Consider the following 26,945-nt stretch of genomic DNA (forward strand, 5'->3'; position numbering starts at 1 on the left):
ACATTCTTCAAAACTTCTTCTATGTCCCACAGAAGAAAGAAAGTCATACAGGTTTTGAACAACATGAGGGTGAGAATATGATAACAAAAATGTGATTTTGGGGTGAACTATACCTTTAAATGTAATTGGGTGAACACGACCTTTAAAGAAGTCCTGTATAATTAGGCTGATCTTAGTTGCTGATCTACTGGGATTTTCACGCCCAACCACCTCTAGGGTTTACAGAGCAGCTAAGAACAGGAAACTGAGGCTACAATTCACACAGGCTCAACAAAATTTGACAATAGAAGATTAGAAAATGTTGCCTGGTCTGATGAGTCTCGATTTCTGCTGCGACATTCAGATGTTGAGGTCAGAATTTGGCGTAAACATGATACTGGCGCTGGATAATTTACGTGTCATATTATCATATGCGTACTATTCATTTGAAATAATAGGGTTATCGCCAATATCAGTATATTGCTACACCCCTAATTAACAAGATAACGGTATATAATTTTTTAAAATATCATGGTTACCATCGAAACCGGTATAATACACACAGAATTTCATATCATTAGCATTTTCTATAGGTCAAGCATATCATCAAATATCACAAATACTATATTTCTTCTACACAGTTCACATGGGTCTTAAAATACACAGGTGCCTTTAGATTTTAGAAAGGGGGTTCTAGGCTTTAAAAAGTTTGAAAACCCCTAATATAAACTTTCAATGTATGCGCTCAGTGGTCATATTTACATGCTGCACTCACTGGTGTGTAGAAGCCAGGGCTCCATGTCTTAGGCCAAAGGCATTTAGTGGTCCACCTCAGAGAGCAGTATAGCGTATAAAGAGCCTCACCAATCAGCCCTTTCCATCTACTCATTTGTCGCCCCATAATAAGCGAGAGGGGAGAACAAAACACATAGGAATTAACTACATGAGTCCAGAATCCAGAATAGGTTCAAGATTGGGAAGCACCATACATTAAAGACACATGTACTTAATTTTCTTACATTCTTTATATATTATATAAAGAGCTGGAGAATAACTAGTCACCATCTTGGGCAAGCCCTCAGACTGTCCATAGAATAAAATCAGTTTACCCCTTCAATAGACAGTTTTGTTAGCTTATAGTGTAGCCAACTATTTTTAAAGAGGGTCACTTTACTGTAGCTTAACTACATTTAAGTAAACTGTAGCTTGGCAAGCTATGTTCAAAGTAGCTTCTCCAACACTGATTATAAACTTTATTTCATAACATAAGCAGCTCTTACCACATCCAGGTTCAGATTTCCATTGGGAAGTGCAGAATTCTCTGGAGGACTGGCACACACTACAACACGCTCGGGAAACACACGCAACTCTGTGAAGGTCAAAAAAAAATTACTGATGAAGCTGTAGCTAAAGTGATGAGGAAACCATTTAGCAGAATATAATATACAGTAAAGTTTCTGTTTGAAACAAAGGGCAAAATGGAAAGAGAGCTGAAAATATGCATGCTATTTATAAGAAATTCTCACAGAGTTAAGCGACTAAGATGAATTTACAGGAGCTGCCTTCAACAGCATAAACTGACCTCAATGCCCTCTTCATGGGAAATATTGAATACTGTTGAAAAAGCTTTATTTGTTGTTTTTAAGGAAATGGCAAAGTTGCCATAAAGTTGAATGTCAACACTGGGCGACTTCATGTCCCCACTGCCCCTCAGTCAATAAAGTTTCAAATATGTAACTCGATACAAGTAAAACAAACCACATTGTTTGATGTATTTTCCGGTTTATTTCCTTCAAACCTGGCCAAATTTAGCTTGAAAAATGAAGGCCAAGCAAATTGTTGGTCAGCTACTTTTTCTCCATGTTGTTTTTCCTAGATCACTTAAAATAATCTATACCGGACAGCCTTATTGGTCTGTACGCTCCTACTTTGGTCGTATTTCTTTGAGCTGTGTTAAACATAAATCATGTAATTTCCTTCACAGAGTCTGACATGCCATACCTCTAAAGATACAAACTTTAGTCTGAACTTGTTTACTATGATAAGCAAACCACATTTTCCCTGTAAGCTGCTGTCAAGCCTGGCTTGGGTGGACTCGGTTTTAGTCTCAAATATTTGAGCTCTGCCTCTATTAGGACAGAGTGCATTCGTCTCTTACTGTCTAGCCAAATATAATGGGTGGTTTCTTCAAAGAAGTTTCTCTTAGATCTGTATAAATTTGACTTGAAACCACAAGTTCAGCACAAAACGTACTTTGAATCATGTTCTGAGTTGCCAACTAAGTGAACATATTTCAGTCGTCTTTTTCCAAAATAAAAACGATCCGGACAGTGACCTCCGACTGAGCCTGACAGCTGTACGAACTAATAACAACACAGGTGCTTCTGATACAATCATCTGTTTCGTGAGGCAACTTAATGTGGAAAAAAAATACTCAAATCATTTTCCTTTAGTCTAGGAGGAGAGAAAATAAACTACCTCTGTAGTGCTGCCTGACAATGCATCTCAAGTTGACGTGTCGTTTCATGAAGTGCACTGCCAGACGAACATTCCCACCTGCAGAAGCAAATACATTTTATGGTCAAATCCGTTACATGTCAAAATACATTTAGAACAGGTAATATTGAAACAGCATGGGTTTGACACATTAAGCTAATCATGAACTAATCACATTTAGGACTGCCTGTTTGTTTAAACAAATCCATGTTTACGAATGAGGAAACATTTTTCTACGGAAAATAATTTTAAATGCAAATCAGCACTGCATTAATAGTCTGTGACACATCTACTGAACATGGGCGTTATCAATTATATGTGGCCATGCAAAAGGCCAGAACAAAGGCTGCCAATGTCTGCCAAATATGACACCGCTCAAAGGCTGTTTAATGTCTGAAAAATACCAAAGCCTTTAAGCAAATGAGAAAGAAGCCTCATCATAGTTCAGGCATGAACGTAAGCAGTACCAGGGGCTTCTTGGCCTTTGAAGTCCACTGTAACAAGACTGACTGAACGCTGAAACTATTTACAGCCTCTACTGGTGAGAGATTTTTATGAATTCATCCTTCATTCCTTTGAGAACAGCATATAATGTGCCACTTTGCCTGCATAACCTGTATTTTAGACAGCAAAAATCTCTAAACACTGGCTGAGTGGCTGAAAATTAGCACTAAAGACTGTTATTTATTATTCTTACACGGCTCTCTGAAATACTCAATTGTGATTGGTCGATTTCTGCATTCTGAGGTCAAATATTTTAGTATAATAACTGCTATACTCTATAGTAAATAACACTGTGCTAGTTTTGTGCCTCTCGTGATGCATTCAGCAATCTCATTTTTCTCACATAATAAAATAACTTAAAGTAGGATAATGTACAGTCAGCAGGTAATTTTCACAAAATAAACCTCTTCATTATGATATAAGACCTGATCATTCTGTCAGCATTTATTTTGCAACGGTAAGATGACAGGAGAATAAATGAAGATTTATTATTAAATTTTCTGTTTGCACAATTATGTTCACACAAAGAAAGAATTTAATAAATAGGGTGTATACAAAGGCCAATCAAACTGATGGAATACATAAACCAAGATTAGTTTGTGACTCATTCACGATTGACATCCTTCAAAAAGAATCAGAACTGAACAAGCATTCTGGATATTACCAAAAAATCTATTCAAAGCTCAAACACTCTTTCGAAAAAAGGACATTTTCGTTGTAGACCTGCTGTTGTGGACTCAAGATAGATGTCATTCAACTGGTCTGAAAGCAGTTTCTAATCTGAGAATATCATGCACTATATTAAGCAATTTACAGTCTACATATGTAATAATAAGAATAAAAATTGTGAAATGTAAATTAAATTAAAATAATTTAAATAAAATTTTTATTTAAAAAAAGAAACACTTGATTTGCTCAGTCCGAATCATTGGTGTATGTATGTATGTACACTACAGTGCAAAAGTCTTAGGCACGTTAGTATTTTCACGCCAAAGAATGGTTTTAAGCCAGTTATTTATATAGCTTGCTGTAGTGTGTCAGTAGGAAATATCAGTTTACATTTCCAAACATTCATTTCGCCATTAAGTGTAATAATCCATTGATATTTTTGTATGCACAAGCAGTCTGTCAACAGCTGGTGCTCCACACAGAGATCTGATCTCACCATCATCGAATCTGTCTGTGATTACACGAAGAAACAGATGAAACTGAGACAAACTAAATCCAGAAGAACTGTGGCAACATCTCCAAGACGCTTGAAGAAACCGACCTGCAAAGCTACCTGAAAAACAATGTGCAAGTTTACCTGGACAAAAGCTGTTTTAAATGCAAAGGGTGGTCACACCAAAGATTGATTTGATTTAGTTAATAGATAAATCCATTTATGACATTATTTTTGAAAGCATCCTCCCTTTACAGTATTTTTACACAAGTGCCTAAAACTTCTCACAGTACTGTAGCTTTGCAGGTCAGTTTCTTCAAGCGTCTTGGAGATGTTGCCACAGTTCTTCTGGATTTAGTTTGTGGAGCACCGGCTGTTGTCAGACTGCTTGTGCATACAAAAATATCACTGGATTATTACAATTAATGGCAAAATGAATTTTTAGAAATGTAAACTGATATTTCCTACTGACACACTACAGCAAGAGATATAAATAACTGACTTAAAACCATTCTTTGGTGTGAAAATACTAACGTGCCTAAGACTTTTGCACAGTAGAGTACATACATACATACATACATACACCAACGATTCGGACTGAGCAAATCAAGTGTTTCTTTTAAAAAAAAAAAAAATTATTTAAATTATTTTAATTTAATTTACATTTTATTAACTTTAACTTCTATTAACTAAATCAAATCAACATTTGGTGTGACCACCCTTTGCGTTTAAAACAGCTTTTGTCCGGGTATACTTGCACATCGTTTTTCAGGTAGCTTTGGAGGCAAGTTTCTTAAAATGTCTTGGAGACACGGCCACAGTTCTTCTGGATTTAGTCTGTCTTAGTTTTTTCTGTTTCTTCATGTAATCCCAGACGGATTCAATGATGGTGAGATCAGATCTCTGTGTGGAGCACCGGCTGTTGTCAGACTGCTTGTGCATACAAAAATATCACTGGATTATTACAATTAATGGCGAAATGAATGTTTGGAAATGTAAACTGATATTTCCTACTGACACACTACAGCAAAAGATATAAATAACTGTCTTAGATCCCTTTTTTGAGGGTGAAAATACGTGCCTAATACTTTTGCACATGTATGTATAATAAATTAATTTAAATTTTTGTTTAATTTAATTTTTTTATATATATGTATTATATTATATACACAGCACTTTTTTCATTATCTATGGTTTGTACCAAGAAAATCAAAATTCAATTCAATTAAGTGAGACACTTTTTCATTTTTAACTTGAACCTTCTTTATATGAAGCATTTAGTGATGTTAACATTGTCTTCATTCACTTTTACAGTTGCTGGAGCAACCATACCCACTCACTGTTACCATGCCAAGAAAACAAGCTCATTCAACCCTCCTAGTGTTGGAGCAATGACACAACCATTCTGTTTTAATTTAAGAGACAGTGGGCAAAGGAAGAATCCAGCCTAGATCTGTTTGTCATTGTCCAAGGAATGCAAGATCCACTAGACGCGAAGGCAGAGCACTGTTGCTTAATCTGGGAGGAATTTGTCAGCAAGAGAGGGGGCCTGGTGAACACGCTAGCTATCTGCTGGTGCAGCTGTAAACAAGAAAACAGGCATGGGAATCCATCAGCTCTCACTCTATGCCCTGAATAGACCCCTCAGCCTCTCCGCCTGTCTGTGAGAGACTGCTCTAGGCTGCCACAGGACCATAAAATACACACAAAATGGATCGGACAACTATCTTATGACCCCAAGTGCTTAAGCATATCGGTTCAGATCATAGAAACCATTCAGAAAAACAAACTCAATGTGTGCACTCTAAAACAGCCTCACATCGAGAACATTTGTCTATCGTCAGAGTGTGTGTTAGATGTGTCAAATGAGCAGAAATGCATTAGAGAAGACAGATTTACCAGCTGATGTCATTGCAGGCCCCACTAACAGCTAGCTAGGTCCTCAAACGGGAGCTTGATGTGCTTCTCCAGGTAATGATATGCAATTACAGTGTCTGCCAGCCACAAAACTGTCATCAGCACCCCCCCTATGTGATTGATGGATCTACCTCTTACTTTCTTCCACTTCACAAGTACTGCTTAACAGCAGCTCCTCTCGTTTTTTGAATTATCTACAATACCTTTTTCCTCCATTGGCAGTCAAACTAACTGCACTCTAAAAACAACGGTACAATCTGTCACAGTAAAGAAGGAAGGTAAATTAGAGCTCAGCATCAAACTTCCTGCACAAACTTGCTTTGAAATAACTTCCATTCAAGGCTCAAACATGATCATAAACACTGACAGAAACAACAAACAGAGAATTTAAACCCTATTAAACCCCAAACTCAAGTTGCTGTATCCAAGATACAAACTAATTATCATAAATGTTATTTTATCTCACCTACGAGAATAAGAAAGCATCTTGTGTGAAACCCCGGTGAGCCTGCCAAACTGGCTCCTAAAGTTGATATACATGTCAAGGTTCCAGGCGATTGGTGCTCTTTTTTTTTTCTTTTTTTTTTTTTGCTTAAGGGAAGTGATATAAGACTAGTGGGAACAGCAACACCTACCTTCACAGAACTGTTCATCTAAGCAATGCAGGTTAATATGACTAATAATATGAATCAGATGCTCCCTCGGGTGTTCCTCTCCATCACAAAGAATTAACCGAGGAGGATTTCAATATCAGATTTATATGCTTTTGAGATGGTTTGGACCTCAAAGTGCTTAAGGGAGAAAGGCAACACCGGTAGAGAGATCAAGATGGCACATGGAACCCTACCAAATTCAATGAGGGTGATATAAAGTGTGCGTGGACAGTATCAGCGTTTTATCTTTCCTGCTCCTAATCATTCAAGTATGCAACGAGCCGCCCCGAAAGCTTGGGAGAGTTATGGGAAAATAAAACTCTTCGCTCATAACATAAGTCTCTCTGCTAAGCATCAAGAGCCTAGGGGACGTTCTTTCCCTTTTTAACTCTGGTGTGGATGGATAGAACAAACAACAGATTGATAATCTGCATATTTCAGGAGATAAAGAAATGGGCATCTTTCCTGTGTGCTTCAAAACCTTCAGTCAAGTCCATTTCATTCATGTCCATCCCAACTTAAATTGACCCATCCTCCTTTTTTTTTTGGTAAGGAGGGAGAAGAAGTTTAATAGCATTTGTGTTTCCTCCTTTCCTTCACTTCAAATAGGCAATTCCCAAGACAAGGCCGACAGAGGAGTCTGCTCTAGAGTAAAACCACAAAAAGGCTCATTTTGATAAATCAGCTGTTGGTTGATTAAAAAAAAAAGGCTCTTGCAGCTTCAATTCTTGCTAAATGTGAATCTCAGTGTCTCAGTTTAAGCACTTCTCAGTTCTTAAGCACCCCTTCTTTAAGAATTGAAAATACTGGAGTTATCTAGATAAAGACCGATGTTTACAGCAACGGTTCTCAACTGTTTTTGATTCAGGACCCAGATATTACAAGTGGCGACTCAACACTGTATCAAGATTGCTTATCATGCAAAAGTAAACAAATGTGCCCATAAAATTAAACACTGAAATGTGTTAATTTCAGCATGAAAGAGATTTAGTCTAGTAGACAGAACTTTAGGCTACAACTATTCGTATGCCTTGCAAACTTAAAATATTTGGATTTCTCTGGTGTATTCTACATTATTTTTGCAAATTCCACTGATTTGTCAACAAGATAATGTTATCTAGCTGGCTAACACTGATGAGGTTGTGTCGAATTTTGCAAAAAAAAAAAATAGTTGAGATAGTTTTGGATGCATCAGTAAGACTGTGTTAAAAACTAATTGCCAACTGATAATGTTTTACATCATATGTCATTATTTTCCAGCCAAATTTGCTTATAGACTTACATTAAAAACAAATGTTCTTTTTGTAATTGAAAATGTTGCATGCAAGTAGCATGTGATGTGAGAAGACGATTGAGATGCCCTCAGAGGAAAAGTGTTCCAACAATCACAAAATACATGCAAGGCTTCGCTGACACTAAGCCAAGGCAGAAATATATACAGTACATCAGTACACACGCATACACGACCCCTCCTGGAGCTTTTACCACTTCCTGGGAAAACAATAGAGAGAACAAAAAGTCAACAAACCAGAAGAATGTAAAGAGGAATGTGAAATAAAATGGAAAAGCAGGGTGAGTGATCCCTTGTCTCCAACTAGAGCCATTCTTTCCATTGATTCAGAGTTCAAAGAAGAACATGAGCTATAAAAATCTCATCAGCTCTAAACAAATGGAGAGCACAGACAGCTCAACATGCGAAAGAATAATAATCATCTCTCAGCACCGCAGTCTAGATCTTGACAAGCCAAAGAGGTTGTACAATCTAAACACATCAAGCTCTAAAAACAGACAACATCAGATACGATTTCTGGTGGTAAAACCGGGTACTATCCGTGATATCTGAGTATATAGCTACTGTGTGCAACAGACGCGATCTCACAGACATGAAAACCGGGTATGGCGGGTGGAGAGCGGGTGTCTAGGTGACAGAGTTGGAATTTGTAGAAATATTTTCTCTCACTCCTCTCTTTGATGTGAATGATCACCCTCCAAGATCTTATCCTCCGCTCTTACTGGGTCAGGGTGGGGCTCCCGGGTGATTGTGCGTATGTGTGTGAGTGTTTCACGGGGGTCGCCACATGGAAGGGCCGAGCAGGGGTTTTCCTGGAAGAACATCACACCCGGCTGCGTAACTGTAGCCTGGGCCGAGCGGTCGGTGTGTCTTATCACTCTGTTCAACGTCCACCTGAAACAATATTTGCACATGAGTGTTCAATTTAACATTTGGGTGACCCTTCAGCATGGTTATGAAATGCTGCAATGTGGCCCAACAGGAGGATGCAACACATGATCAAAAGGAGAACTGTAAAGATAAGTAAATGGAGCGGCTTCAGAAACTCCTTCTATAGTCTTCACAAAATAATCAAAACCAAGACCAAAACCTAACATGGTGACATTTATTGACCAAAAGGCCTATAATAAGCTTTACCATGACACAGCACAAGGAACAAGACTGTGATCAGTCACATTCAAACAGAACATCCCACCTCTTGTTCCAGCAGATGTTCCCTTTAATTAGAGCTCCTAACACAACACTTAACAACTTATTGCCTACACCTGCACTATAAACGTATATGACACCAGCATGGCTATGAAAACGGGTGAGAACATCTAATGATTTAACACCAACACAGCATTCTTGAATGAAATTTTAAATACTACAATGTCTCTCTAAGATATACTTTTGGCTGAAATGTATCTTATGCTCACCAAGGCTTCATTTACCCGATCAAAAATACAATGACTGTTTTCTATTTAATTCATGTAAATGTAATTCTTTCCTCAGATGGCAAAGTTGAATTAACAGCAGCCATTATTCCAGTCTTAAGTGTCACATGATCCCTCAGAAATCATTCCAATATGCTGATTTGTGTTCAAGTAACATATCTTATTATCAATGTTGAAAACAGTTGTGCCGCTTAATATTTTTTTAAGGAAATCGTGATTCTTTCAAAAGAGCAGCATTTATTTGAAATTGAAATCATTTGTAACATTATAAAATGCCTTTACTGTCACATTCTATCAATTTAATGCATCCTTGCTGAATAAAAGTACTAAGTTGTTTCAAAAAAAAAAAAATAATAATCTTACTAACCCCAAACTTTTGGATAGTAGTGCATATGAAACATGTAAGGAATAATTGATGACAGGCTATTGAATTATTAGAAAATAACGCACACCCGAGGTGGTAATGTGGCCACGGCGCGAAGCGTGTGCATTATTTTCTAATAATTCAATGGTCCGGAATTAATTATTCTGCTTATACTATGGTCACTACACCTCGCGACACCATTCAGATGTTATATTTCAAGACATTTGTCAGGTTTTTGTCCTTAAAACACTCTTGTGTGTGGGACTAATTTCTTACGCATCTCATCTCAAGCCTCCATTGCTAATTCCAAAACGTCATTTCAGAACCAGTAATGGAGGCTTGAGCCATTGATAGCAGAATAATACAATTATTAATGCAGTTGAGAGAGAGAAAAAGAGAAACCTATTTTGTGGTAAAAACCATGACAATAATTTGTCATTTTTATCCTATTGTTTACTGTATTTATTTGCTTGGTCGGTGTCGTTGTGGGTTTTGTTTCTTTTGCGGTTGTAGGCTGTAAGCACCTATTGAAATAACTGAAATCATTTGGCGAAGTGATATGGAACTGTAATGCAGTCAAGACCTGCCTAGAACTACTTTAGCCGTGTGTTTCCCAGAAAACAATTGCACCCCTTAGAACGCTCGTCAACCAGTCAGATTGTGTATATAACTAAAGGAAGAAACTAAGGTGAGCATCATACCTGTAGTTGCAACTACAATGGCAGTTTATGAGCAGTCAGATGAGAATCTAACAGTAAGTGAAGCAACAAATGTTGTTTCACCCAGAAAGCTGGCAATATTATTATTATTATTATTATTATATAGAAATAAATAATGAAAGTACACCAAGGCAACATATTGACAAAATGAGCTTTAGTAACTACATTTGACAAAGGTCAAAATAAATGAGCAGCACTATGAGGAAATAATGTGTCACAATTACAGACATTCCTATCAGGAAGATTAGTCTTCTCAGGAGACCACTGAAAAACAAGTAATTTACTCCACAATATTTACTGAGCTTGTGTTTGTGTGTGTGTGTGTGTGTGTGTGTGTGTGTGTGTGTGTGTGTGTGTGTGTGTGTGTGTGTGTGCATGTTCGATTCAGATGGGATTAAAATCACATTGTAAATCTGTGAAAGACAAAATTACCAGACCTTCTCATGGAAAACTAGTCCTGTCCGAACAGACAGCAATTAGACTAAATTATGGTTTTGTAACCAGTTTTATAAGTGCAACTTACACAGTATATACATATTTTGGTATCCATAAATACTTAAATTATATGCAGGTATGATACAGTAAATACAGGAATCTGGGACCCTTAAGGATGCCACAAGAGCAAACAGAGAAAAGTGGTGTGAATGAGGGCAGAGAAACACATTCCTCCTGTTTGATTCCAGCAGATTAACGATGTGGGGAAGGCTTCTGAAAACTTGACTTATGTGCTGTTCTGCAGTGCTTAAGGTTTTGAACCTGAGCTAAGGCCTGTCATTGAATCCAGACCTCCTCATCTCTCTCTCCTACTAAATCTATCCCGCTTGTGCGATTATGAATTTGTGTGCATTAAAACTGACTCACCTGGACAGCGCACTGATGCCTGCAAGTTCTTAATGACGAAATATGAAATGCCATTTACAGTGGAAGAACAATCAAACTTCCTTTACCAGACAAATATGTACTCAATTACAATATAATAATGGCCAAAAAATAATGATGGATTCAACGGAGAAAGGCACCATTAACCCTGAGCACATGACTTGCTATTTGATCTGCTGTTGGACCTTGAATTGAAAACGTTGAGGGGAAAAAGCTGGGTGATCCTCTAAAACGATTTAGTAATTCCTGAAGTGAAGTTTGGTCAGGCGGCATGTATAGCCTGGGTTCACGAAGGCTGTGTCTGTATGTGTGTATGAGTCTGCCTGACCAGATTGTGGTCGAGAAACAGTCCCATGAATCCCATACTGATCAAGCTCTCCTTCCCCAATCCCTAATTACATACAGAGCCCTGTGGTGGGACAGCACCAGAGGAACACCGCTGACCCCGGACGAAAGACAGGGGTGTGTGTGGTGAGATCTAGTCATACTGAATGTATAAACATCAGTTTCAGGCCAAAGGTGGGTGTGTTAAAGCTGTGTAGATTTGTGTATTTGAGAGTTTGTGTGTGAAAGCGTGGGAGAAAGGTCTGCGGAAAGAGTCCGGCTGTCCAGGGGCTTTTCTGTACAGTGAGACGTGGGACTTAGGAGGTGGATTTGCACAGCAACTGCAACATGACAAAGCATCAAGGGCTAATTCTAGAACAAGGAGACAGACAGACTGACAGGCAGTCAAAAGAGCCCAAGGAATTTCGACAGCTCCTGCTCCCAGGTCTCCATTTCCCATGCTGGTAATCCTGCCTAGTCCCTCTCACATGTTCCGGGGCAGGTAACTGCTGCTAATGCCACCACATGCTTTATATTTAAAGGCTACGGGGCACGTGGGCAGAAACAGAACGCTCTGATTGCAAACTGTTGGAGAGGGGGCAAAGATAGCGAGAAAGTCAAACAGTAAGTGAGTTTTTTATATAGAACACACTAGAATAAAAAAAATCTTACTGACCACAAACCTTTGAACTGTGTAATATCTATATAGAATATTTTTAAAGGGGACCTATAATGCCCCTTTTACAAGGTGTAATATAAGTCTCTGGTGTCCCCAGAATGTGTCTGTGAAGTTTCAGCTCAAAATACCCCACAGATCATTTATTATAGCTTGTCAAATTTGCCCCTATTTGGGTGTGAGCAAAAATACGCCATTTTGGAAAGCAGCCAAAATGACGATGGTCTGAAAGAGAGACTCAGGAAGAAGTCACAACTGGATGTTTCTGAATGGTTAGTGGATAAATTTATGTAGTTGTTGTGGAGTTGATTCAACTCATCAACTAGCATCAACTAAAATGACGGCATGGTAACAACACTCTACTACAACAACTCTTCCTCTTCTCTAAAGCAGCCCAACATGGCCTCACCCCCTTTGTTGCATGTTCCCAGGGGCAGGGTGTATGTATTTTTTGGGGTTTAGGATGTCACCAACCCATGAAGAAGCTCGTTGTAGTCCCTGCTAGCCCCTTGTTGTAGTCCTTAAAGAAGCGATTTCTGTAAAAGAAATTATCTCCCTTTGCATTGAACATGGCGCATCGTAACTTTGCAGATATTGTTTATGCTCAAACAGCAACATTACACACTAACTAAAGTTAAAAAAGGACCCCTTTAAAATCTTTAACATCAGCTGATAACCGATATTGTGCATCATTAGAACAAACAAGTCAAATCAAAACGCAAGTCAATTTGTCAAATCCTAAATTGATACTGACAGCAGTATCAAATTCATTTCAAAAGGAAGTGCATGTGAACATAACCGTATTAATCACTCTATGCCAGCACAGTGTTCTGCTGCTGCTGTGTGAACACAGCCAGAGAGAATCAGAAATGGATGGAGTGCCGCAGCCGGTCCCACATCCCTCCACTCACTGAGTGAGATATCACTCCCTCTGTGCCCTTGTAAACACATTCTCCAGCGGTAAGGCTATCTGCTGCAGTGCACTTGTGCTGGCTATAGGGCTGGGTCACAGGCAGCCAGCACTGCTTTAAGCCCTCCTCACAGGGCCTGCCAAGAGGAGTCAGCCTGGTACACTGTGCAGCACTCGCAAAGCTCTCTCCCACGGCTATTAGTGACCATTCATCTGGGGAGCCTGGGAAAATGCATCTGAACCCGGCAGACCATCAGGGGGAACAGCCTGCCAGGTGTTCCCTCCCCCTCTGCCACACCAGCACTGTAAGCCCTGGCACCTGTGGGAAAGAGGAAGGGGCTCGGCGGGGAGGAGGGGTATGAAGGAGCCGCCCACTTCTTTCCTCCTCCCCTTCATCCATTAATACCTGCTAATCAGATCAAACACACTGACGCGGGGGAATGTGCATAGGTAGATGTCAGAGTTACCTAAAAATGGGTGAAAATGCAGCTGCGTTGTAATTGTAATTGCCTCAGAGTGGCTGAACTTGATGGAGGGCTTCTTGGTTTACCCTTCAGGAATTTATTATGTGTGACACCTACACTAAAAGAACATTAGTGCTACTTCCATTTAGACAAATAAACTTTACAACCTGTAGGAAACTAAGAACTAATGAGAAAAGACCATAGCAAAAATGTATAGTTACAAAAGTCTACCATAATTTCCACTACAATCAAACTGTGATAATTACAATACATTTATAATATTTTAATACATATACAACATATTTACAATACTTAAAATTCTTAAAAATCTATCTCTATTCTTATTGAATATCTCCAAGGCTGCATTTATTTGTTTAAAGTCTTTATGATCACTTTTGATCAATTTAACATGTCCTTAACTGAATAAAAGTTAAAAAAAAAAAAAAAAAAACATTAAGATTACCTTTGCCATTAATCTTGAAAAAACACTGTTTCAACATTTTTTTTAGACAAAATAGTAAATAATTTTAATATTGGTGAGAATTATGATATCGATGGCTCCCTAAAAATGACAGAAAGATTCATACATGATTTGAAAGAGAAATTAGGTTCACATACCAAAAATGACGTCGTCATGTTTTCGTCACTCTCAAGCTGATATAAAAGGAGGCGTGCACAATGAATGATGACAGTATGATGACTTTTTAACAGTTATCGGAGGAACATACTTGGATTTCAGTCCTGGCATGTTATACAGCAATGTTGTTGATAAATGGCAGTGGCGCTTTAATGCGTAACCACATAATCGTGTTGCAAGAAAACTGAGTCATCAGAGTCCCGATGTTTAGTCGATCAAAATCCTTGCTAGTGCCCAAATTCGATACGCAGATTCACACAAAATCGATTTCACACAAATTAGTTACATTCCAAACTGAAAGAATGCAAAGTGAGTCATTCATTAAGTTCTCAAATGCGTGTATGTTTGCTAATAGATGAAATTGGATTGCTTTTGTGAACTCTTTTGCAGGAATTGATGTTTTAATTTATGGGTTTTCACAGTAAAAGTACTCCTGGAAAAATGAGGTGAGAGAAAGTTGAGAAAAAGCATCTCTTATGCTGCAACTCTTGCCATGAAAGACTGAGTTGATTTAGCTTCATCTTAAAAAAAAAGTTCTTTGGCAGAAACTTTGAGCAACAATCTAATAAGCTCATGTTCTCCATTTAAACCTAATGACTCTATTTTGAATTTGTAGCATCAGAGATTAGGTTAAAGCACTTGTAACGTAACAGCAAACAGACTCTCTGGGTGACAGACATGGTCATCCAGGGGCTGCAGTGGCTTCTTTCATAAGAATGGGCAATAATCAGGAAAAAAAGACATCTGCCCTGAGTGCAACAAGTATACCGTTCATCTCACTCCAAAAAACATTATTTCTTAATAAGGGGGAAAAGTCAGTGAGAAACCTTACTTTTGCCCTTTTCAGGGCAGACATGCTTTAACAAATGACTAATAAAACATTGCAATCTGCTGTCTTCCAGCAAAAAAACATTTTCTTGGTTAGTGTGCCAAGAGTCCGGCTCGTGCTTCCACCAAGCCAAGACATTTGGTGGGAAAAGTTCCCCCTTTCCCGCCCTCTCCAAAGCATAAATAAATCAACTCGCTATGAGCTAATGGGGAAGCATGAGGTAGCCAGTCAGGGAGAATCTACAAGGGCTGACATTTGGAAAATGGCCTTTGCAGCTGAGAGCAGAGCAGACTGCTCAGGAAATGTGTCGGCATGTGACACGCTCACTGGATATGATAAATGTGACATGCACGTTCAAACAGCCACACAGAGGTTGACAACAGACACATCTAAGCTGAGACTGAACACAAAACGCCATTCTTGATGCATGCATGATGAAATCATGTACGCTGACACATAAAAGAGAGGGAAAAATATGTCTAGTGCATAAGCGAGTTCACACAAAAGGATCTGGGGAGAGTTAATAGCTGCTGATGGCCGACAGCTGGAGTAGTCACATGTTCTGTGACTGGGAAAATCGCAGGACTCTTTGGGTACATTCCAATCGCCTAAAAGTGTGTCGTGAAGTGGACTTCACAACGTATTTGGCCAGTTTAATTGGAATTACAAATCACAAGGAGTGTGTATGCTTAGTCCAGCAGGCACTGCAAACAATATAGGAATCAAGTATACATTGAATGTCACCGCCATACATACTATAAATGAACCAAATCACATGTACTGTCATATAAAATTTCATATAAACATTTATCATTAAAGTCCTCATGAAATCAACATTGAAGTTTTTTGGCTTTTAGTATGAATATGTTAGCCTTAAGGTTATCTATAAGCTAGTGTGTTCCAAAACAATGACAAAATTCTCATTTAGTAGTTATAAGCCTTCAAAACTTACAGTCTCTCACTTTTGCCAAAATGGATCAACGATTTTGATGATATCACCCTGCACTTCAGCTTCCCATCAGATTTTCTGTCCAATCAATGCTCTCTAGAATCTGAAGCGTCCCATCCCCTACACTATAAATAGATGCTGAAGCTGTGGCTGAAATCAGTCACTTGTTCACACAATTACTGTTCTATATGGTGAATAGCACATAATGCAGTATTTAGGGGATAGGGAACGATTCAGACTGTTTAAATATTCTTTCAGTTGGGGACGAATGAAGTCTGGTTTCACGTTAGTGTCAAGCGAACCACCGCAGCGTGCACACAGCCTGCTCCGGTCCAGAGACACGAGAGCACAGAGCGGATCATATGTGCAAGTCGACGAAGACCACAAAACGTATCGGACCCATTTGAATTCTACACAGAATGCTGTATTTTAAAGCGATATGGAGGAGATTAGGAGGAAAAAAACGGTTAGACAGATTCTGCCTTAGAAACAGTACTGACAAGTAGAAGAGATAACACTGGTGCCATGTACCAACGTAAATTACACACTTTTCAAACTACACATCCTCAGCATGATTATGTTCATTGTTTTGCTTTAGTAAGTGTTTCATATTAAATGTAAAAGGGGAATCTATTAGACTCTGGCTGTCATAAGCTAGCAAATGAGGCTTTGCCAAGCTCAACCGCTCTGATTCAAAGATACCTGTGTAGCCACTGTTCAGAGATTCAAAGCTAGTCCACAGTCTAGTAAACGTTGGCAACCTTTTTAAGTTGTTTTTGACTGTGCCGATAAACGTCGCAAAGTGTGGAAGATTTTTTTCTTGCCTGCGCCAACTGACAACACATGAGAAACATCATGAGACGGGAGAGACTCGGACATTGCAGTACTGAACATTGAACGGTCCATGCATGTGGATTTGGATTAAACAGTTAATCGCTTTGATGCCGTGCCTGGGGGACGCGTTTAGCCCTTCACAGTGGCGTATAGCGGACGGGCATGCAGGGCTACTAAATTATTCTTATTATTGTTATACTACTTTTATTATTAAATTAATATTGCAATTCATTTACCCCGCAATATCATAGAGCATCACCACATAACCGACAAGCTGCGAGAATAATAAAAGATTAGTTAGATAGCTTACTCCTCATTTAAAAAACTTGTTTATCATGAAATACTTCTTGATTTGTGAAAAATACTCATTTTTTTCTCACTATGGGCCACAAGAGGAATATTAAGAAAACAAATTAGATTCATCTCTCATCGTATCTAAGAGAATATGCGGCGTTAATGCAGCGTCAGATGCCAAAAGCTTGGCCAGTTTTTACTTTCAGTTTCTGTAGTGAATAACTGACTGGCGTTTGAGACTTCTTCACCCGCATAACTCTCACGCAAAGTTTACACATGTGATATCCACTAGCTCGCCTTCATGGTTTAAAATGATAAAAAAAGATTTTTTTTTTATTGCCCCCCATAACTCGAGAGTATACATACATAATATATATTTATTTATTTGCAAGAAAAAAACACTTGCAGAATCTGTGAAAATGTTAATAATTTTAACAAAATAAGGGAGATAATACAAAATGCATGTTATTTTTTATTTAGTACTGTTCTGAGGAAGATATTTTACATAAAAGATGTTTACATATAATCCACAAGACAAAAAAAATAGCTGAATTTATTAAAATAACCCCATTCATAAGTATGTGAACCATTGATTCTTAATACTGATCTACGACTGTTTTTTTGTTTTGTGATGGTTGTTCATGAGTCCCTTGTTTGTCCTGAGCAGTTAAACTGAGCTCTGTTCTTCAGAAAAATCCTCCAGGTCCTGCAGATTATTCATTTTTCCAGCATTTTTTGCATATTTGAACCCTTTACAGCAGTGACTGAATGATTTTGAGATCTGTCTTTTCACACTGAGGACAACTGAGGGACTCAAACACAACTTTTAAAAAAGGTTCAAACATTCACTGATGCTCCAGAAAAAAACATGATGCATTAATAAATGGGGGGGGTGAAAACATTTGGAATTTGAAGATCAAGGTAAATTGTATTTAATTTGCCTTTCGGGAAACATGCAAGTATTTTCTGTTGCTTCCGAAGGGCAGTACTAAATGAAAAAAAAAAATGACATTCAAGCGAAATAAGAAAAATTTGGACCTCTTCATCCTGTCCAAAAGTTTTCACCCCCAGACTCTTAATGCATCGTGTTTCCTTCTGAAGCATCAGTGAATGTTTGAACCTTTTTTAATAGTTGTGTTTGAGTTCCTCAGTTGTCCTCCATGTGAAAAGATGGATCTAAAAATCATTCAGTCACTGTTGTAAAGGGTTCAAATATGCAAAAGATGGTGGAAAACTGAAGAATTTTTGGGACCTGGAGATTTTTCTGAAGAACAGAGCTCAGTTTAACTGCTCAGGACAAACAAGGGACTCATTAACAACCATCACACAACAAAAAAACAGTCGTAGATCATCCAGGTAACCACACACATTATTAGGAATCAATGGTTCACAAACTTTTGAACTGGGTCATTTTAATAAATTCAGCTATTTTTTTGTCTTATGGATTATATGTAAACATCTTTTATGTAAAATATCTTACTCAGGACAGTACTAAATAAAAAATAACATGCATTTTGTATTATCTCTATTTTCACAGATTCTGCAAGTGGTTCACATACTTTTTCTTGCAACTGTATATATATAAAAATCACAAAAAAATAAAAAACAAAATATAATTACTTATGAAAGATATTTATTATCTGTTGAGTGAGCACCCTCACATGTGTGTATGCTACACTGAGAAGGAGATCAGCCGGTTATTGTTTGACCTCCACACTGAGCATGTGACCCTTGCATTTATTTCCCAGTCACAGTCCAACTCCATTTCCTGCCAGAGGCCTAAAAAAATACTTTTAACCTTCTAGGTTTATGGACACAAGTGAAGGAGACAGTCTGTCCATGCACACACTCCCTGTGAGTGCATTTCATCATTTTTTATGCTTATCTGTCAGAGATAATGAGTCAAACTTTCCGATATATTAGACAATAGCCCTGTTCTCACCTGGACCAAGGGCGAGACATTGCATTTCTCACAGTTGTTACATACACAGTGAGCAGTGATTCATGATATGCTTGTCAGATCTTAGATCGTTCTGTAATGAGAGGTGCTGGACACATACACCATGTCATGAGTGAAGGCTGAGGTAAGTCAATCTTTATCTGGGAAACCAGCTACTGACAGACCCTAAAAACCCTAATAGCCAATGCCAGACTATAAACAATCCACCTCCTTGCTTTTTTTATCTCGTTGTCTGACTTGTTTCCCAGCAGCAAGAGGAGAATAAAATAAGCAAAACTGCATGTAATACTAGCACTGAACAACAAGAAGAAAGAAAGACGAGCACCTCCGCAGCGGTGCAGCCGTGCCTTGACGTGCTGTGAGAGGGGCAGCAACATCTAAAGAGGAGAAATTTCTTTTTATGAGCTTAACTGCCCTGTAATCTACCTCTCTCAGCAGGACTTGGCCCATGCAGTGAGTCAGCCTTTTACAGTCTTTAAGTGCTACCTGTGTAGAAAGAACCACCTCCCTTAAGGCCCCAACACACATCAAGCGAAATCGAAGAATGAACGGGCGTGATGTCATTTCAAACTAAATCTGACTAAAACAAAGTTAGTTTGGACTTGGTTTCAGTGGTTTGAAACAGCTTGCTACTTCTTTTGTATACATTTAAAGTAATTTTTTTTGGTTTCTTGCTGGCATGCAGGTATGGTCTCAATTTCTCTACGTTGTTTTGAAATCTTTCCCTTCCTGCTGTGGGACAGCCATGTACAGAGTGCCACAGTTGTGAAGCAGTGTGACATGTCTCGTGTTTATGAAGGAGAGATTGTTTCTAAAGTAGGTGTGAGGGAAAGACACAGGTCTTTACTTGCAGCTTGATCACGGGTAATTATATATTTCAATAGCCTATAGCAAATTGTCAAATATTCAGGTGCAATATATATTTTACAGTCTTAACAGGTACACTCAGTATTGTACTGGAAGATTACAGTGGTATTTGTGGTTCAAATGGGTGCAACAAAACAGACATAAATCAATAACATTAGTAGACATTAATTAACATAAGGGATGGGTCTGTACGTCACCATCTTCTGAACACATGCCAATGGCATAAACTAAATAATTGCGTTATCATTGCCAAAATTAACAGCACCAACTCTAAAATGTTTGTTACACTGCCATGATTTTAATACAAGTTTGGTGCAGAAAAACAGCCAAAACTTCATGGCTTTGTTCCAAAACCTAGTGAGCTGCTTTGCTTTACATCACCCTGTAGCCCAAGAGTGGTTGCCCATTGAAGCAGGGTTGAGCCTGGTCAGTACCTGGATGGGAGACCTCCTGGGAAAACTAGGTTGCTGCTGGAAGGCCAGCAGGGGGTGCTCATCCTGTGGTCTCTGTGGGTCATAACGCCCCAGTATAGTGATGGGGGCACTATACTGTCAAAAAGCACCGTCCTTCGGATGAGACGTTAAACCGAGGTCCTGACTCTCTGTGGTCATTAAAAATCCCAGGATGTCCTTCGAAAAGAGTAGGGGTGTAACCCCGGCATCCTGGCCCAATTTGCCCCAATTTGCCCATTGGCCTCTGTCCATCATGGCCTCTTAATCAACCCCATATACTGATTGGCTTTATCACTGTCTCCTCTCCACCAATAAGATGGTGTGTGGTGAGCGTTCTGGCGCAATATGTCTGCCGTCGCATCATCCAGGTGGATGCTGCACATTGGTGGTGGTTGACGAGATTCCCCCTTCCATATGTAAAGCGCTTTGAGTACCCAGAAAAGCACTATATAAATGTAACAAATTATTATTATTATTATTACTACTACATGCCTTCAAAGGTGACATCCAAATTGAAAAGAAAGCTCAAACAGCGTTCCTCCACAAAAATCACAACTGATTTTAATAGAATTAGCATGTTGAAGGGATTAGTTCCCTTTAAAATGAAAATTATCCCAAGATTTACTCACCCTCAAGCCATCCTAGATGTATATGACTTTCTTCTTTCTGATTAACACAATCGGAGTTATATTAATAAATATCCTGACGCATCCAAGCTTTTATAATGGCAGTGAATGGGAATAGAAGGAGTATAAAGCTCAAGAAAGTGCAATCATCCTTCATAAATGGGATACTCCACACAGCTCCGAGGGGTTAAAAAGAGCAGTTGTGAATGGCAGTGAAGCGACACAACTTACAATGACAGGTCACATGACCGTGACAACATGGCAGATATAGTACATCCGAATTTCATTCATTTTAATGGTCGCAAAGTAAGTACCTACTAGACAGCATGCGATTTTAGGGCGTTTTGGAACAGAGCGCATGCGTGCCGTACCTTCAAGACAAAGCGGGGCAGTCAGGGTGAAATCCTTCCTCGTTTTGGGCTGGATCTTCTGGTATCTGGCCTCTTGAAACTGCCTCACCCTCGGCTCCAATGCATCTCTTATCAGAGAGGCGACTTCCTGTGAATACAAACACATAAAAGTTTGCACACATATATGAAATCTTGAAAACAAAGACAAACCTCCCAAGGTGACATTCATCCTAAAACTTTTATATGGAGCTCAAATTTAACTGGAAGTGCTGCATGTAGAGTTAAACCTGGGAGAGAAAATCATTCAAAGCCTTTCGGCTGTGTGGGCCAATAAAAACATATATCTTATAAAGGCAGGAGGGGGAGGGATCCACAAGAGTACATCCAAATTCCAGATTTCTGCAGTATCAGTCTATTGAAGTATGAGAGGACACACACAAACAAACAGAAACACACCCTAATTCCCGTACCTTCCTGTGCTCTGGAGAGAACCAGCTGGCATTGTCTTGGCTGCCTAAGGGCAGTATGTGAAGATCCACTAGCACGGCGAATTTCCCACACTTTGAGAGAGAAAGAGAAAAAGATGGGGGTCTTAAATACAACAAAAAGAAGTCATCACTGAGCTGATTAAATGACACCTTCAAATCCATAGCTGAAGGCAAGTCACACCATCCTCTTCCTCTTGTCTTTGTGCATCTGCTTCCCCCCCTCTCTTCCCACCGGTTTTACAAGCTTTGTAAACGCACCTTATTAGCATCATGTCAGTAACCAGATACACTTGATCTCACAGACGATGGTGTTAAAACCAAAGACGTACGGAGAACTGACACAGCAAAAGATTTGCAGGCTTTGCTAAAGGATGACCTCGCTAACCTGTTAGTTTATGGAAATGTGACGAGAAGAGGGCCAGATTCAGGGAGGCTGCAGAACTTCATCCGAAGAGTGGAATTCTTGGAGCGCTGCGTCAGCACGTCAGGGACAATAAGTCACGGCAGAGTAGGAGAGCCAGAGCCGTCGCGGCCGTTTAAGCACTTGTTACATCTCCACTCCACACTGGCCTGATTATGTTTTACACATGAGCACAAGAGCGAGCCTGTCACTGTGCTCCGGTCCGCTCACACAGGCCTTTCCCGGACCACCCGCAAGAGGATGGAGAGGAGCCGGCGCTGAAGCATGTCAACACCTGAGCTCAAAGCTAGATGCGGCCGCATTGATGCCGCGGGGACGTAAGCTTGATAGACTGAGGGGGAAACGAGCTGATGACATCAGAGGGGAGCAGACAGGAAGAAATTCCCCTTTTCAAGACACAGTCCAGAACACATTCTAGAGCACTTCCAGAGTGCCTGATAAAAACACAAATGAGCGAGGGTGTTTTAGTGGGCCCTGGAGAGGAGCTAAAGTGGCTTGGGCCAGGCGGTAATGCTCTAGGTCCATGTTTCTCCGAGGCCAGCTGGGAAAGGATGACGTGAGAAAGTGAATTAGAAGGGTGTGTTGGGTAAAGCCCATTGTTCAGCACCGCTCTCTGGCTACACTCGTTTTCTCTCCCTCTTTACATCTCTGTCTCTTTCTCGCTCGTCACATAAGCAATGATTTATGCCTCCCCATACCGGAGGAATCTACAGCGACTGAGTAAATAAAACGTCTCCAGCATTCTCGTTTGGCTTCTAACCTCTGAATTCATCTCCAGTCAAGCAGGATTACGGCACATTATTAGCACACAGACAGGCCAAATAGTGCTGCCAAATAGCTTTGTTTTTGACATGAAAGCATATTTTCCTCTAATTGCTGCTTTGTGTACATGAGGGTTAGTTTGGTGGCGGCTGTGTTGAACTTGAGGTACAGGCTGCCCCCTTGTGTGAGACTATGGAAGTGTACTGTTTAAAGATAAGCAGCTATATATAGGTGGTGACATATGAGACAACTCTGTTAGGATCTGTGTCAAGGTTGTTTTTGTTTCATTGAGATCCTTACAGATACATTCATTCCAAAATCCATGATAAATCTCATCTGATGTGGCGTTTGAGGGAAAGAAAGAGTTAATCCTTTGTGGGCAAGTGGAGACAAGAGCTAAAAGAAGAAACAGAGGCATCCTTATGTATGTGTGTATGTGGACAACAGCAGATCCTTTAGAAAACACTGGGCGGCTTTCTCCTCACGTCTTTGTGCTGTGACCATTCTGCAACTGACCAGTGGTTTCGGCTGACTGCCTTCCACAATTACTGTGGCGTGGGAAAGCATCGGAGGGGATGGACAGGAACTGTCAATCAGGCAGTGAAAAGGAGCTTGGCTTCGATGATCCCATAATGTGTCTTTTTACACTGCCTCTGGACCCGCCACACTATCGCATGCTGTTCTGTTTTTCTACACTTTCCTTTCGAAATCCGAAATATGCCATTACAGAAGACTTTAGGAATGTTCCCAGTGTTTGAGAGGCATGTTCGCTTGGCATTTCCAGGCCCTGTGTGACTATGGGACAGAGAGAAACAGTAAAATGGATTTGCCTAATATGGGGGTCTGTATTTAAATGTGCAGTTGAGTTGTGCAGTCTATTTGATATACAGTGATTGGAAAGAACAATGAGGTTTGGTTCATGAAGGATTAGAGCCATTGGAACTAATGAGATAGTTCTCCCAAAACTGAAAATCATATCATAATTTACATCAACCCTCATGTTGTTTCAAACGGCATGCATTTTTTCCTTCTATGGAGCACAAAAGAAGCTATTTTTAGAATTTTTTTTGTTTTGGACCTCACTGACTTTATTGCAAGTGGAAAAAAAACAGATGAAATAGAAGACAGTGAGTAAATGATGACAGGATTTTCATTTGTGGATGAACGATTCCTTTAAAGTGTTCAAAACACTGCTTCAAATCTTTTGTTTCAAATCAGTGATTCGGATCGTGTGTCAAAATGCCAAACTGCTGAAATCATGTGACTTTGGCACTCCGAATCACTGATTCAAAACAAAAGATTCAAAGCAGTGTTTTGAAATCGGCCATCACTAAATATCGTTGAAAAGTCTTTATTTTGGTTTTTTGGCGCACAAAGTTTTCTCGTTGCTTTATAATATTAAGATTGAACCAATGAACTCACATAAACTGTTTTAATTATGTTTTGAGTACCTTTCTGGATCTTGAAAAGTTCAATGGCATTGCTGTCTATAGAGGCCTCACTGAGCCATCGGATTTCATCAAAAATATCTTAATTTGTGTTCTGAAGATGAACGAAGGCCTTACAGTTGTAGAACGACATGAGGGTGAGTAATAAATGACATTATTTTCATTTTTGGGTGAACTAACCCTTTAAAGGGGGCAGTGGGAAGACTGGATGGAAGATAGGCATTGTTTACGCCTGGTATTAAGATGCGTTTTGGTCTGATCACAAGTGGACGACGCTAAATACAGGTGTAAATGGATTATAAAATGTTTTGAGCTTGTCCACTTTCAACCACTTCCAGAGGTAGTCGAAAACGCATTCGACCGGATTGCGTTCATGGTGTAGACGCTCACGTGGTCGAATGTGTTCGAACACCCGCTAAAGACTGCCTACTGACACAATAAACATTATGGGAGGCATGCTAGCCAGACGGGTTTTAAACTTTGCCGGCTGAAGCCAAAAGTTTGGTTTGAAGACGAAAAACGTACTAAGCCCAATGTTTTCTAACAAACACTCGATCTCGTGGCTGTCAGAGCAGAAACAAAAGATGCTCTCTGTATGTTTTCCCGTTGTCTCCGGTCACGTTCATATGCAAATTGCATGCAGTTATTTTGCACATTAAATCAAAACTTCTGAAGAAGCCCATATATTTACCTGCCCATAGACCCTCCCCTCGAAGAAATCAGGACAGAAGTGGTCAAAAATGGACAAAAGAGACAGATTAAAACACCAGGTATAGACGGGTATGTGTCTGTCTCATCCACTTGTGATCCGATCGACCAAAACAAATCTTAATACCATGGTGTAAAACAGGGCCATAGAGACAATTGGGAGCTTTTGCACATTTAACAACTGCCCTGTTTGCATGAATAAAAGCAAGTTAAACAATTATGCGTTACCAAGTAACAATAAAGGAGATCTACAGATTTGGATTCATTTTTGTTTTGTGAGAAATCTAAAAATAGTTCAAAACTGCCATCCAATGTCTTTTATTATGTCAGTAAACAAGAAAATCCTTGGCTGTATTTGCAGAGAATGGTATTAAAACATAAGTTTTGCAACAGTTACTTTTGCAACAGTTTTGTTGAATGTCTTACAGCAAAGCCTTTCAGGGGGAAAAATCTGCCAGAAAACAGCTGAACTGAGAGGTGATCTCTGACCTAAGCCGCTAGCCCGCTACACAACCTCTGTTAAACAATCCCTTGGCAGATACATTAAAATTCTCTGAAATGTAATCTAGGTTTGTTCGCAGAGTTTCTTTTGTTTGCTGAGTAACTTTTTTATGTGCTGGTTTATTTTTCATCCATGTGTGATTTATTAGTCCGCTTATGTTAAACACCTGCAATGGTTTTAACAAATCCTTCACTGTTGTGCAATAAAAGTCTTGACAGCTCTATGTCACATTCTAGAGAAAGAATGATACTGTCTTCAGGAAATCTTTTGCAGATATGATCATACAAGGTTTTTTTTTTTTTTTTTCACTATATTATTGTATATAGGGCTTGAGGCAAAGACCAGCTTCTTTTTCTTTTTCTACATCCTCTTTTTTGTTGATCCTCGTTGAATACACCTGAGGCTTTCTGTAGGTCAATAACCTCCTGATTAAACTCGTTCTTACCTATCACTCTTTATCAGATCAGCATGACCTGCCAAAAAAAAACACTACAAAAGGCCTAAAACCAAATAAACAATAAAACAGAACAATACCAAATCAGTCCCTGCCATTCTAACCGAAGTCCATGGCTAAGCTGTACTATTTTCTACTCCCAATCGCTAAGAAAACACATGAGGCAAACCGGGTCGCTTTAGGCTTTTTGCACTTCTGGCTCTGCTCTGCATCACTTGCAGTTCCCAAGATGCTCCCTTGTTACCTTCTCTTATCAGTTTCACCCTCCCTAACTGAGTTTTCTCCTGCCCTCACTCTCTGATTAGTGTCGGGCAGTCGGCCCAGAAGCGTTTGTGCAGCAGTTGCCTGTTCGCCACCACACATCCCTGCCCTTTTACCACTGCTATCGCTGCTGTGAGAACCAGACCCCCTTTCTCTGCACTTAGCTCCAGGGCTAACATTAACCAGCCACAGATGTTTATGCTGGGAGAGAGAAAGCGAGAATGAGAGACAGAGGGCAGCAGAAGCAGTCTCACTCAATAAAACTCCCCCCTCTGTCTAGCTCCGTCTTTGTCTTTGCAAGAGCGTCGCAGGTCGACGAACAGTCTCCG

The 26,945-nt window shown here is 39.6% G+C and overlaps 1 protein-coding gene across 2 annotated transcripts in view; it reads right to left on the reverse strand.

Annotated features, from left to right (window-relative positions):
* slx4ip (SLX4 interacting protein) overlaps nucleotides 1-26,945 on the reverse strand; it is a 46,896-nt gene that overhangs the window by 14,407 nt on the left and 5,544 nt on the right. For both annotated transcript variants that reach the window (XM_051918009.1, XM_051918011.1), the window contains exons 3-6: nucleotides 22,043-22,132; nucleotides 21,594-21,720; nucleotides 2,458-2,535; nucleotides 1,260-1,348 (exon numbers count right to left, since the gene is read on the reverse strand). In XM_051918009.1, the coding sequence (XP_051773969.1) occupies nucleotides 1,260-1,348; nucleotides 2,458-2,535; nucleotides 21,594-21,720; nucleotides 22,043-22,132 (384 nt within the window). The remainder of the gene's footprint in view (nucleotides 1-1,259; nucleotides 1,349-2,457; nucleotides 2,536-21,593; nucleotides 21,721-22,042; nucleotides 22,133-26,945) is intronic.

Source organism: Ctenopharyngodon idella, chromosome 13, assembly GCF_019924925.1.
Source record: "Ctenopharyngodon idella isolate HZGC_01 chromosome 13, HZGC01, whole genome shotgun sequence".
Classification (NCBI taxonomy): domain Eukaryota; kingdom Metazoa; phylum Chordata; class Actinopteri; order Cypriniformes; family Xenocyprididae; genus Ctenopharyngodon; species Ctenopharyngodon idella.